The sequence below is a fragment of the Geotrypetes seraphini genome, chromosome 2 (assembly GCF_902459505.1).
Source record: "Geotrypetes seraphini chromosome 2, aGeoSer1.1, whole genome shotgun sequence".
Classification (NCBI taxonomy): Eukaryota; Metazoa; Chordata; class Amphibia; order Gymnophiona; family Dermophiidae; genus Geotrypetes; species Geotrypetes seraphini.
The window spans coordinates 235,620,229-235,633,550 of record NC_047085.1 but is presented as its reverse complement, the minus strand read 5'-3'; the positions used below and the strand labels follow the sequence as shown (position 1 = coordinate 235,633,550).

The 13,322-nt window shown below is 39.6% G+C and overlaps 1 protein-coding gene across 5 annotated transcripts in view; it reads left to right on the top strand.

Moving 5' to 3' along the window:
- The window catches only part of GRIN2B (glutamate ionotropic receptor NMDA type subunit 2B), a 958,742-nt gene that overhangs the window by 536,311 nt on the left and 409,109 nt on the right, over nucleotides 1-13,322 (top strand). For all 5 annotated transcript variants that reach the window (XM_033935222.1, XM_033935224.1, XM_033935223.1 and 2 more), the window contains one exon: nucleotides 13,069-13,183. In XM_033935222.1, coding sequence (XP_033791113.1) covers nucleotides 13,069-13,183 — 115 coding nt within the window. The remainder of the gene's footprint in view (nucleotides 1-13,068; nucleotides 13,184-13,322) is intronic.

Below are 13,322 nucleotides of genomic sequence, written 5' to 3'. Positions count from 1 at the left end.
TCTGACTTGGTTCCATGGTGTGCTGCCGGAAGCCTAGCAGAAGTTGCCAGTAGACTCTCTGAATCTAAAATATCCAACAATTTGTCAGCCACCGCTTTTTCAATTACATTCTCTGAAAAAGGAGGGCTTGCTGTGGGCTATTTGTCACTTCTTGAGAATCTATATGCTTTTTTCCAATAATGGTTTTACCACTACATTTTTCAACGAACAGGGAAATGAGCCCTTGTGTAATGAGGCATTGATTATATGTTCTATCCTGTCCAAAATATCTCCCCAACGTATGCTGCTTCTAGGGGGCATACTTATTGTTTTGGTAACAGGTGAGGAAAGGAGAAAGATGGGATTTGGTGGCACTATGTCCTCTTTCTTTTCATTGGGTATAACATGATATCTTCTGCTGCCAACTAGAAGGAAAGAAACAGAAGCAGGAATAGCACTGGTGCAAGGATCCGAGGTCCAAGTCCCCCCTATCCCAGCGGCAGGCAATTCCGGTCATCGAGAGCCGGAGCCAGGTCAGGTTTTCAGGATATCCACAATAAATATGTATGAGATGGATTTGCATGCACTGCCTCCTTGAGATGCAAATCTATCTTATGATTATTTATTGTGGATATCCTGAAAACCTGACCTGGCTCTGGTTCTCGAGGACCGGAATTGCCTGCCCCTGCGGGCCTATCCCATTATAATTATACAAAACCCCAGCTCTCTCTTTCTAACTTCATTGCTGCATTTCTAACCCTAGTCCTACTGCTCCTTCAATAATCACTGCTGCCTTCCTCTAAGAGGATTCATTTATCCTAAACATGTGGGAAGCTGAGGTTACTAGTCCTGATTCAGCAATGATGGGAGTTGGAAGAACTAGGTATGTCTACAAACGTTTCAGCTTGTTACTCTGAGACTAGAGTAGATAGTAAAAGGAGGGGTCTGACAGTAGGAGATGGCAATTTTCCCCTCGTTCAGGAATGATTTCTAACTATTGCCACAGCTCCTCTACCTAAGTCTAGCCTTCTCCTTCTCCTCCATCCTCATTCTATCTCCTTCTGAGGCCTGCCTTCTCCCCAGGCCAGCAATTTCTCTCCAGATCAGCTTTATTTGTATTCTGTTTCTTCTTTTAGTTCCTTCCTCAGCTCCCCAAAATTTGCCCCCTTAAATGTCACCCTCCTCACCTATCCAGCATTCACCCCTTTTTGCAGCACTGCCCCAGCTATTTACAGTGTTCTCACCGCTCCCTCTTATACCACTCCCCAGGCATTCCTTTATCTTCTCCCTCCATAGAAATCACTCACAGAAACCACACCTGTTACTGCTACAGTCTCCCCCCCCCCTTATTTTCCAGTCCCTGGTAATAGCAAGCAAGGAAGGAGGGACTGTATTAAAGTGTTGGCAAATGTCTTCCATCCTTTCCTCTCCCCCCTCCCCAGCATGACTGGAGGGAAAGGACAGGATTAAAAAGTAGACTGACTTGTATTTTCTGTTCTATCCTCACTCTTCCTCTTCTGTCTTTGAATAAAAGGAGTAGAGGGGCTAGATTAGGGAGCAGAGTACTTTGCTGTCTTCTTCAGGCTCAGCCTTTCTCATCATGCTCCATGCACTAGAGGAAGAGAGGGACAAGGAACGCAACAAGAGAGCATGGATATTGAATTATATATGCAATGATACATGTGTTGCTTAGCATTTTATCTGGCATTATCTTGCCCTGATAGCATGCTAGAGTTATACTGCATTATTGTCCTACCATTAAGAAGCTTATTTTATTTATAGAACTTAAACTTCTTTACTGCATTGTGAGTAGGTTGTAAGATCTTTTTGAGACATGCAGATTATATGGAAATACTTTATATATCCTTCTTTGGTAGTAATATTTTGTATCAGTACACAAATCTAAGGTGGGCAAGATGTTCAGGCCCACAAGGCACACACAAACAACAAATCCTACAAATAAAAATGCATAGCATTATAGTAGCAATTCTATAACTATCTACATATAGGCAACCAGAGATCACCTGATTGATACATGTTCTATAAAGAAAAGTAGGTGCCTATTTTTGTGTATAGAATAATACCTTAACATCTGGTGCAAGTGTTTGTGCCTATATTCCAGAGATATATGCATAACTTACAATATTCTATAAATTATGCATGTAATAATATGCCCTCTCCATGTTCCATCCATGTATATGCCTACCTGTAAACCACATGTTATTATAGATATGTGCATAGTTAGAGAATAGCACCTAGGTTCATATTTGGGCTTTATACGTGTTTGTGCAATTTACACATGCATATTCAAGTATTCTAGCACAGCTGTATGGTCAGTAACTGAGCGCAGTGGGATGATCAACAAAAATTACTCCTAAAATCCCACAATAAATCTAATCTAATCTTTGTGTCGCGCACACCTAAACGGGCTCTAGGCGACTTGAGGAAAGGGAGGGAAAAGGGTTAGGGTTGGGGGAAGGAGCGGAAAGGGGACAGGAAACATAAAAACTTAGGCGAATGAAGTAAAGGTCAGATGCTTATGATGATCTTTGAAGAATTAATTGTCGAAGAGTGAAGTTTTCAGTTTCTTTCGGAATAGGGTATGGTTGGTTTCAGTTCTTATAGTCTCAGATTTTGACTCCGAGGAAGGTGAACATGGACTGGATGATCTTTGAAGACTTAATTGTCGAAGAGCGAAGTTTTCAGTTTCTTTCAGAATAGGGTATGGTTGGTTTCCGTTCTTATAGGGCTCCTTTTATTAAGGCGCACTACGGGGGGGTTAGTGCGTCGGACATTTCATCACGCGCTAACCCCTGCGGCAAGCCTAAAACTAACGCCTCATCAATGGAGGCGTTAGCGACTAGTGTGGCAGGCAGTTGAACGCGTGGTATTCCGCGCGTTAACCGCCTACCGCACCTTGATAAAAGGAGCCCATAGTCTCAGATTTTGACTCCGAGGAAGGTGAACATGGACTGGAAGATTCTTTTGTACTTGAGATTTTTTGTCGAGGAGAGGTTTAATTGGATCCTGTTGAGAATTCTGCGTGAAGTAGACCATGCATCAACTTCAATTTACTTCGGGACCAGTCAGAAGTGGCCATTCTTTGCACACACTCCATTCTGACAACATCAAGCCAACTGACACCTCATCATCAGTCTCATTTGATTTAATAATTTTTTCTTCTCAAATTGTTTCAAAACACATTCCAATGTAGTATTCAGATTTGAAAGACTTATCTTATAAGCTGTATAGGAGAGCCCCTGCCGACATAGCAATGTTTCATTCACTGCATCAGGGCATTGGGGTAACAACTCCTAAAAGCAAGCATAAATATCACCATCAAAAATTAATTCTATTCAAAAATAACATTATAAAAAGGTTTTAAATTACTTGGATGATTTCAAAAATCCCCACATAATAAACAATACCTTCAGAGCACCTTCACTCTCCTCCAACATTACAGAAAAAATGGCAGCTGAAACTTGCCTTTCATTAGTGAGGACACTTCACATGGTGGTCCTTTTATTCAGGTGCGCTAACAGATTTAGCCCACCTTAAATGCTAAGATGCCCATAGGAATATAATGGATGTCTTAGCATTTAGCGTGCACTAAATTGGTTAGCGCACCTTAATAAAAGGATCCCGTGATCTGCTCCAGCCAGTAGGAACTCTTCTAGTCAATTCAAATAGCTGAAATCCAATCAATTTCAAGATTAAGTCCAAAAGCTTGTACACTGTAAGGTGTCATTGTTGAGGATAAGCTGAAACCCTCAACTCAATGTGTGGTGGCTGCTACGAAAGCAAATAGAATGTTAGGAATTATCAGGAAAGAAATGAAAAACAAAGATGAAAATGTTAGAATTCCCTTGTATCGCTCTATAGTATGACGACACCTTGAATACTGTGTGTAGTTCTGGTCGCTCAAAATATCTCAAAAAAGATATAGCGGAATTAGAAAAGGTACAGAGAAGGGTGACAAAAATGCTAAAAGGGATGGGATGACTTCCCTATGAGGAAAGGCTAAAGCGACTAGGGCTCTTCTGCTTGGATAAGAGATGACTCAGGGGTGGATTGGAAAGGGTAGATGTGAATCACTTGTTCACTGTTTCCAAAACTACTAGGACTAGGGAACATGTGATGAAGCTATTAAGTAGTAGATTTAACACAAACTGCAAAAAATATTTCTTCACACAACGTAATTAAACTCTGGAATTCGTTGCTGGAGAATGTGGTGAAATCAGTTAGCTTAGCGGGGTTTTAAAAAGGTTTGGATAATTTCCTAAAAGAGAAGTCCATCGGCTTTTATTGAGATGGCTTGGGGAAATCCACTGCTTATTCCTAGGATAAACAACATAGAATCTGTTTTGCTACTTGGGATCTAGCTAGGTGCTTGGGACCTGAGTTGGCCACTGTTGGAAACAGGGTACTGGGCTTGATGGTCCTTCGGTCTATCATTTACAGCATTGTTGAGGCTAAGTGTGTGGCGAAGGGTCAGGATTTTTTAACTAAAGTGGTCTGCTAGCTCTTAGATTGATGGTGATCTTCCTATGTAGCGTAAACAAGAGTGACGTTGGTTAAATCCGCTACTATCCTAAAATAGTATGATATCCATGTTAATCTACTTGAAATCTAAACAAAGTAGAATCTTAGGTAATACCTTTTCATTGGAATAAATATTCTGGGGTAATCACATAAGGAGCAGGAACATGTATAAATGGCAGTATTCTAGTCATTTGCATGCATAAGGGTCCACTTATGTGTGTAAATTACCTCTGGTCGAATATCAACTAGCACAAAACATATGCACCAGTAGGTATGTCCTTGGGCAGAGTTTGAGTGGAGAATGCAAATAAATGCATAAATTCTAGTATTCTGGCTAAAATTAGGTGCAAACATTTACACCTGGGCTGGTATAAGTGATCAGGCCTAAATTTAACAGGCAAACAGAAGAGCCCCTCGCCTTGGGATACAAGCCAAAACAACATGGAAAGGCAAGAGGGATGTCTTTACAACCAAAACAAAGTCTTTATTAGAAACAGTAGGTCCCAGCAAGGATTCCCAGTTTTGGCGTATGAAAGATGCTTTCTGTAGGGGACACTTGAGCAGAAACAATGAGCTGTGCTGTGTTTCTAATAAAGACTTGTTTTGGTTGTAAACACATCCCGCTTTCCAGGCCTAACTTTAAGCATGTTTCCTGCACTTTCACTAGTATTTTATAAAGAAAAGTAGGCACCTACTTCTTTTATAGAATAGGCCTGAAATATATGCCTGCTTACTCTCTTATCTTCTAGGCACCCTGTTACAGAAGTACCCTCTTTTTGACTAACTTACGTATGAAATTTAAATGCCCCCTCCTCCTCAGTTCAAGACAGAATGAGCAAAAAATTCTTGAATACATGAGTGAGTCATAAACACATTCCAAAGAGTTAAAATGTACTAACATTTTGACTAAAGTAGACACTGGGTTATGTAATGATCTTTGTTTTTTGGTGCTTAACTGAAAGGTTCTCTGTCTTTGCACTACATTTGAAAGAATGAAACATAATTATTCATTCAAAGAAACATGTCAGTCTTCTCTAGGTGGTGGCTGGTATATATGTATTTTTTTTTTTCACTTTATTTTTGTCAACTCTTGATGTCCTCATCAGACCTGTCCACTATGTTTGGCACAAACCCACCTAAAATAGTAGCACCAAAACATCCCTGTCATTCCAGTTTCACCTTTTCAGCTGTTAGGTATTCAGTGATTCTGCAACCCAAATAGGCAAACATAAAATATTGAGATTTCTCTTTACTCACACTTGTTAAAAATAAATCAACTCTACTCAAAATGATCTCTTTAATTCTCTGTTTCTAACACAAGTCTCTTGGAAACAGGACTCAAAGTGCTTCTCCTTCCTCTTTATAGTTCCCTTTAACATATCACGCTTTCCTTACACGTTTCTGTCTTTTCCCCATTCATCTAACACGCTGCCACTCCTGAGGGAGGCCATAATGAGTTCTTCAGCACTGTGACATTGCTGAGGAATGTCTAATTAGAGATCCATGATAGCTGGAAAATGTGTCACTTACAGTTTGCCTTTTTTCTTTTTTTAACTCCAGCAAATGCCGATGGCATGTGTACAGCCTCTGTTTGTTTCACATGAGGGTTCATGTACTATGCATTTGCACAGTATACCTGAATAATGCATATATATGACACATTTCAGACTATTCTGCTATGTTGTATATAGTTAGTGCGGTGATTGTTTTACTATTAACCTGTTTTGCAAGTGTATATTATGAGGTCTGTCTATTTGTACAGTAGGGATTCTGTTCTTAGGGGTTTATAAACTGTAAATTTAGATGTTTATTTTACAGCGAACTGAGGGTTATTTGAGGGTTCAAAATATCAGTGTTTGACGCTAGGCACTTTTTCAGGTGGAATCCAATATGTCACCTAGGAATCATTAGTACAGAAAAGGCACAAAAACTGAGTATTGGATGAAAGGTTTTACCTTATTTCAGTTTCTTATATACTGTTTGCAAATCTGAAAGCTATCAAAGTGGTGTACATTCAGGTATAGTAAGTATATTGGTCAGGTCTGGAGAGGGATGAAAGTATACTAGAGGAAGTGGTGTTTCCCAGTATTTATCTAATAAATACCTATGTTAATTTTTTGGTGCATCAGGGGGGTGTTATAAGTGTTTTTCAGGTTAAACCTAAAATCAGAAGTCTTATGTGTAGCCTCAGGGCACTTTTGTCATGGGTGTCAGATTCCTGGATGGACTCTAGACTAGGATTGGTTGGGAGTGTTGGCCTGGAAGCAACTGAATTGAATGACATATCATGCTCTCCTGTTTGTGCATATTTTTACAAATCTTTGCCAAAGAGTTCAAGTTTGAGAAAATTCACATCATTGTAGTGCCGCATTCATCCTGTCCATTTGTGTGAGATTGATTTATGCAGAGTTTTTTTTGGGGGGGGAGTTTAAAACTTTTTTTCTCAGATGTCTTGGAGGGAAGGCTCCTCTTCTCTACCAGTGGTCTACCTAGGAATGAATGGGCCCCCGGTACAAAAATTAAGATGGTCCCCCAATAACACCATTTTTCTCAAGATAGTGGGGCATGGATGTAGAGGGAAGAAATCTCTTCAAAGCTCCAGTAACAAAATCCTGCAAAATAAAAAATTTTAAAAATCCAGATTTATATAGAAAACCTCTTGTAATAAAGTAGCATTGATGTCTTGGACTCAAATAGAAAAACCATACTTATGAAAAGCAGCACCTCTGATGTCATTTCAGTAAGGCCAACATACAATCCCTCCATTTCAAAATATTATACACAAAACTTGTGCATAAACATATTCAGAACATTACCATATACAACAGGACTAACTGCCAAGACTGAAAGAGCATTAATCTTATCCATGAAAAGACAGCAGTGTAAATATTGCAGTGGACCCTAAAATACCATATGCAGCATCTCCCCTCTTTAGCCTTAGCTCGCCCAGTTCAGTATCTCCCTTCAATGTCCCCTATCCCTTCTATGTCCAACACCTCTTCTCTGTTCCTCCTTGTGTCAAGTTTCTCTCCTGGAGCTAGCATCTCATTCTTTCTTGCCTGCCCCCTTCTGCCCCCGTTAGTCCAGCATCTCCCTCTCCTTTTCTCTTGTTTTGCCTCCTTCTCCTCTATTTACTCCCTCTCTCACTTCCTTCCACTTCCCTCCTCTCTGATTCCAGCATCTCATCTTCTCTTTCCCCCTGGTTCAGTTTCTTCTTGCCTCTCCACTCTCTCCTTCCCCTCAGGTCAAGCATTTGTCCCTCCTTCCAGGCTGTCCAGCATCTCTTCTTTTACTCCCTTCCATGGGTCTAGCATCTCTCTCTGCCCCCCCTCCCCACACACACATACACATAGGGCTTGGCTTGGTTATGTGCCACCTACTGCTGGCTGCAGGTAACATGTTTTCAGGGCTGTGCTACCAGTGACCCAAGTGAGTTTGGAGGACTGCAAGGAGCAAGGGAAAGAGAGATGCTGGACCTTTGGTGGGAGGTAGAAGAGACCCTTGGAGGTGGAAGGGATATAAAGGGAGAGAGAGCTGCCAGATTCTTGGAGTAAGGAGCAGGGAGCCTGAGAGCAAGTCCGTGATCAGCCCTCGGTTCTTTGCTGGGTTCACTAAGTAGTAGCCACACCCATATCCTCCATGTTACCATAAGCTCTTCTTGCTTGTTAGCGTCTACCTGCTTAAAGTCTGCTGGGTACTTATGAACTAGACTGGATATTGTCAGAGGAAGTTGTGGTTCAATAAAACATGGTCTGACTCTGCTATCTTTTCTTACATTTGAACTGCACATAGTGGGGGAATAATGTGAGGTTGGTGGCAGAATTAAGGGGTGAAACCAAAACATGAGGTGGTTCTTTTTTACTACTGTTTTGAGATGTCTTTTCTGTATAGTCCTTTCCCCTTCCAAAACCAAAACAAGCAGGCACTGGAGATCTCTCCAGTGTTGACGCTGGCTGATATATATTTCCTGCCACGATATCAGAAGCCAAGTTTCCACTGTTGTGGTAGCACGTTAAACACTTTTCAGAGAACATCGATATGGTTTAGTTTTAAATTCAGATGCAGTTTCCAAAAGTTCAGCTTCATTGTTGGCAATACATATGTAACATTAAGGAAACACAGGGAAAACTGGTGGTGGTTCTACTTTAAAACCAAAACCATGAGACAGGTCAGTAATTACTTCAAGAGCTGCTGGTACTGTACTTTCTTTAATACAATGGCAGAAATTAAATGATGATAAGTCATACCTGGAATGGAAATATAAATTTAAAATATATAAAACTAAAATGTTTGAGGTAATAAAAGCTTACTATGATGATAGAATTAATCAGTCAAATAATGAAATTAAAACCATGTTTCAAGTTTTTACAGAGTTGACCAATCTTGACCCTGTTAAATCAATGGCAAAAGAATCTATACCTTCAGTGGATAAATTGGCCATTTCAAAAATCTAAAGTGGAAAATATTTGATTTTCTTTTAAAATTTGGTTACATGTGAAGTACCAGATTATAACATTTTTTATATGGAAACAGGAATTTTGTGAGATTTGTTTTGGGATATGTTTTCCAGAGTCTCAGACCAACAAGTTTTAAAGGTTTTGTTGTGATTATCACTTAAATCGTGTGTTTTAGATATTTGTCCTGTTGTTTTAATGCCATTAATGCCATCTGAGATTTTATATTGGTTGACTAACTCCCTCCCCCCTTTTACTAAGCAGCTAAAGAGGTTTGTACCGTGGCCCAGAGTGTTAAATTCTCGGATTCTGCTCCGACGCTCATAGAATTCTTATTAGCATTGGAGCAGCGTTGGAGCATTTAGCACCCTGGGCCGTGGTAAAAACCTCTATCGTGGCTTGGTAAAAGAGGGCCTTTGTTAGTACGATGTTAACAGAAAGGGTATATCCTGTTCAGCTTACTAATATTATACTATCATAATTACTGTTGCCGGAAATGTGCTGGTCCTATGGCATCGTTTGGACATATGTTTTGGTCTTGCCCTATGATATCCTCCTTCTGGATCCAGTTAGTGTCTTTGGTGGCACGCCTTTGGCATTGCTCTTGGAGATTGCACCCAAACTTCCTTTTCACGATGCAGATTCGATTTCATCCACCCAGACCAGGTTGTGCAGCATTCTTAAGGAAAACTGTATTGCTGGGACGGAAATGCATCTTGTTGCAATGGCTTTCACCGCAACCTCCGACTGTGCCTCAATGGAGAGCATTAATGTTACACCAAATGTTACTGGAGCGGCGTGAAGTGATGGACTTATCCACTAAAGCTGGACGTTTATACACTCAGTGCTGGTACCCTTTTAGCTTGACTTTTACACCTTATATTCAAAACCAACTTTGGGGTACTTAATGGACTTCTTTTTCTCCCCTTTTTTTGCTTTTTCTTTCTTGATTTGTTACCGCTGCTGCCAGGGTGGGTGGGAGGGTGGGAGGGGGGTTGGGGGGTTGGGTGGGTGGGGATTGGATTTGTTTAATATTTGAAAATTGTACGATGCGATGTTCCTTGCTATGTTTATGCTTTAATAAAAATGATTTAAACATAATTTAACCAATACCAAAAGCATCAAATGTTGATTTAAGTAAAGTTGAATTCTGTCATCCAGTGGCTGGTATTCCATGGCAAGCCAAATTGTTAGAATTTGTTATATCAACAATTTTCTGATTACATATTTTCCAAAGGTTGTTTACAAAGAACTCAGCATGGTTTCTTCCCACTCCACAGCATGGAAACCTAATTGTTAATTTTTGTCTCTGAAATTAGAAAAATGATGAGTTTTAGTAAACAAACTTTGCTGCTTCTATTTGATATATCTACAGCGTTTGATTCGATAGATCATAAAGTAATGTTGAATGGATTGAGTGCTGTAGGAGTGGGTGGTAAGGTGTTGAGTTGGTTTATTGATTTCTTGACTAAAAGAAGATATAGTGTAAAAGGGGCTACTTCAAATTCTGTTTTTAGGTTGGCAGATTGTGGCATTTCCCGGAGCTCACCAATTTCACCCTTACTTTTTAACTTGTACATAAGCCTTTTGAAGGAATGGCTGTCTAATTTAGGAATATTTGTCTTATCTTAAGCAGATGATATTTGTATTTTGAGTCCAGCTTTAGAAAATTTTGAGGAGGCTTTTAGGTTTATTCAGAATACAATAAAATTAGTTGATAATTGGATGTCTATTAATTTTTTAAGATTAAATAAACAGAAGATCAAGTTGGTTTGTTTTGGCAAAAAAAAAAAAAAAATAGCATCGTCTACTGGTGAAATACTTATATTTGAGGAGAGGTCTAGGGTTCTGGATATATTCCTGGATTGTGGTTTGACTTTTGAGAATCAAGTTAATGAATTGAGTAAGAGGTTGTTTTTTTATTGATTACATCAACTATGTGCAATATGTTCTGTTCTTTCTACTAATAGTTTTCAGATAATATAAGGGTCCTTTACTAAGGCGTGTGCTAAATGCTAACGCGTCCATTATATTCTATGGCCACATTAGTATTTAGCGTATGCTAATATTTAGCACGCACCTTAGTAAAAGAGGGGGATAGTTAGGGCAATTATTTTAGCCCAGTTAGATTGTTGTAATTCATTTTACTGTGGTATTACATTAAATTTGAAGTATAGGTTACAATTGCTTCAAAACACAGGGGCGCGTCTGATATTCAAAGCTAAGAAATATGATTGGGTGACTCCATTTTTAAATCGATTGCATTGGTTGACAGTTGAGAAGAGAATAAATTTTAAAGTGGTTCTATTGAAAAATATAAAATGTTAGATGGTATGGGACCTGAAGGTTTATTAAGATATTTATCTTTTCCATTAAGTAAGATTGCTTCTCATTTCAAGCATTCTTTGAAGCTCGGTTATTCAGCAAGTAAATATATTCGTCTGAAGTCTTTGATGAGAAAATCTTTTGAATATGTAGGAACCAAACTTGGCATGATCTTTCTACTGAATTAAGGAAAGTTTCTTCATAGTAACGACCTCTTTTACAAAGCCGCGCTAGTGGCTGCGCTGCGCTAACGGCCCCGAAGCCCATAGAGATTTAAAAACTCATTATTTTAATTGATTTGTTGTAAATTGCTGAGAACTTTGATGTATTATATTTAAATATTGTTATCCACCTTGATGTATCTTTTTTTTTTAAGTGTTACCTGCCTAGAATCTAGAGATTAGAGCATGCTATAAATGTTATATAGAATAGAATAGAGAAGATGCTTGCAAGCAGGGAGCTATAAACCCTCTCAGATTATGAGATCTGTGTATAGTAAGATGGAGAGGGAGTTATTTTAGGAGTGAGCATCACTTTCTAATAAGTGACAAATCATTAGAAGATTCCTTGGGTGTTTCTGAGAATAATCATGTTAAGCGGGCTGAGATCACTTATTAGTTTTAATGTGGATTTAATGTGCTCTCAGAGTGGATGAGACTGGGCACATAAATACTGTGTATAATACCATCAGGGGTCCTTTACTGAAGACACATACATAATCACTGAAATACAGATGTTGCAGTCCCAGTGCTCATTATAGGTAAATGCCATCTATAATAGCAGGAGTTTTATAAGCAGCACAAATAAAATTACCTTGTGGCCAAAGCAGTTCAATTTAAATCTGGATCCCACTCACCGCAAGTAATTAGTTTGATTTGTAAGAGCAGAATGTAGGCTCTAGTGGCACTTCCTGTCTGGCTAGTTTACTGCCTGTAGGCTGCCTTTTATAAGGAAGCTCATCTTGTGAAGGGAAAATGCCCTTCCATCCCAAGAAAGGCTTCTCAATATAGAGCCATCTTTACACCCAGTTTATTTGTGCATATGTGTGAGGGTGTGTGGCGGAAGTGGAAAGAAAGCCTGCGCTACAACTCTATGTGGAGCCTATAGAAGTACAACTTGAAACCAGCCACTAGATGTCAGATTTGAACAATGACTAGGGATCCCTCTGGCTCTAGGAATGGTTCCTAGCTAGTTAAATAGCTGCTCTGTTTCAGCAGAAACTGAACCAAAACTTCCCCAACCACTGTTCTCTCTAAGCTAAGTGGGAGTCCTCCAACTGCATTGCTGCCAGTAGGGGGTGGCGCTTCAATGTTGTGCCTTCGGTTGCTAGAGAGATAGGAAAGCATTGCTTACAGAGTTGGATGGTTTACCTGGGTGGGGCTTCCAGAATGCCCCGCTGCTTCTTATGACAGTGGCTAAATTTATTTTCACTTAATGTTTGGTTTTCCTCTGATAGGAAAGATTCCCTCTTCCCCAATGTCTCTCTTTCTATATTGTTTTGGATGTAGGGGAGAGGGGCTACCCAAGAAAAGCAGTATCTGCAAGTGTTTGTTTTAAGATACATTTCTTTTATCTTCATAACCTTCATAAGAGACACAGCCAAACTGTTAAGCTTTCCCAAAATCTTTGGCTGCTTACAAAATAATGGAGGTTTCTAAGAATCTTGGTGGAAAGGTTTCAGTGCATTTTCAGGTTTCCTATGTTCACTGGTACTGCATAGCTCATTCACTAACATCCATTTATTTCTCTTCTCTTTCTTTTGTTTCAGATACCTGATCAATGTGACATATGAAGACAGGAACCTGTCATTTAGCCAGGACGGGTATCAAATGCATCCAAAGCTGGTGATCATCCTCCTTACCAGGACGCGGAAATGGGAACGGGTAGGAGCCCAGTCTACTAATTCATTGTTGTCTCACTGTTTGGGGAAGGGACAGAAGTATTGTGAGTAGGAATCCAGATTATTCATAGATAAAGAATGCAATCTTGAGATGATGTGGTATTCACTGGTTAGAACACTCC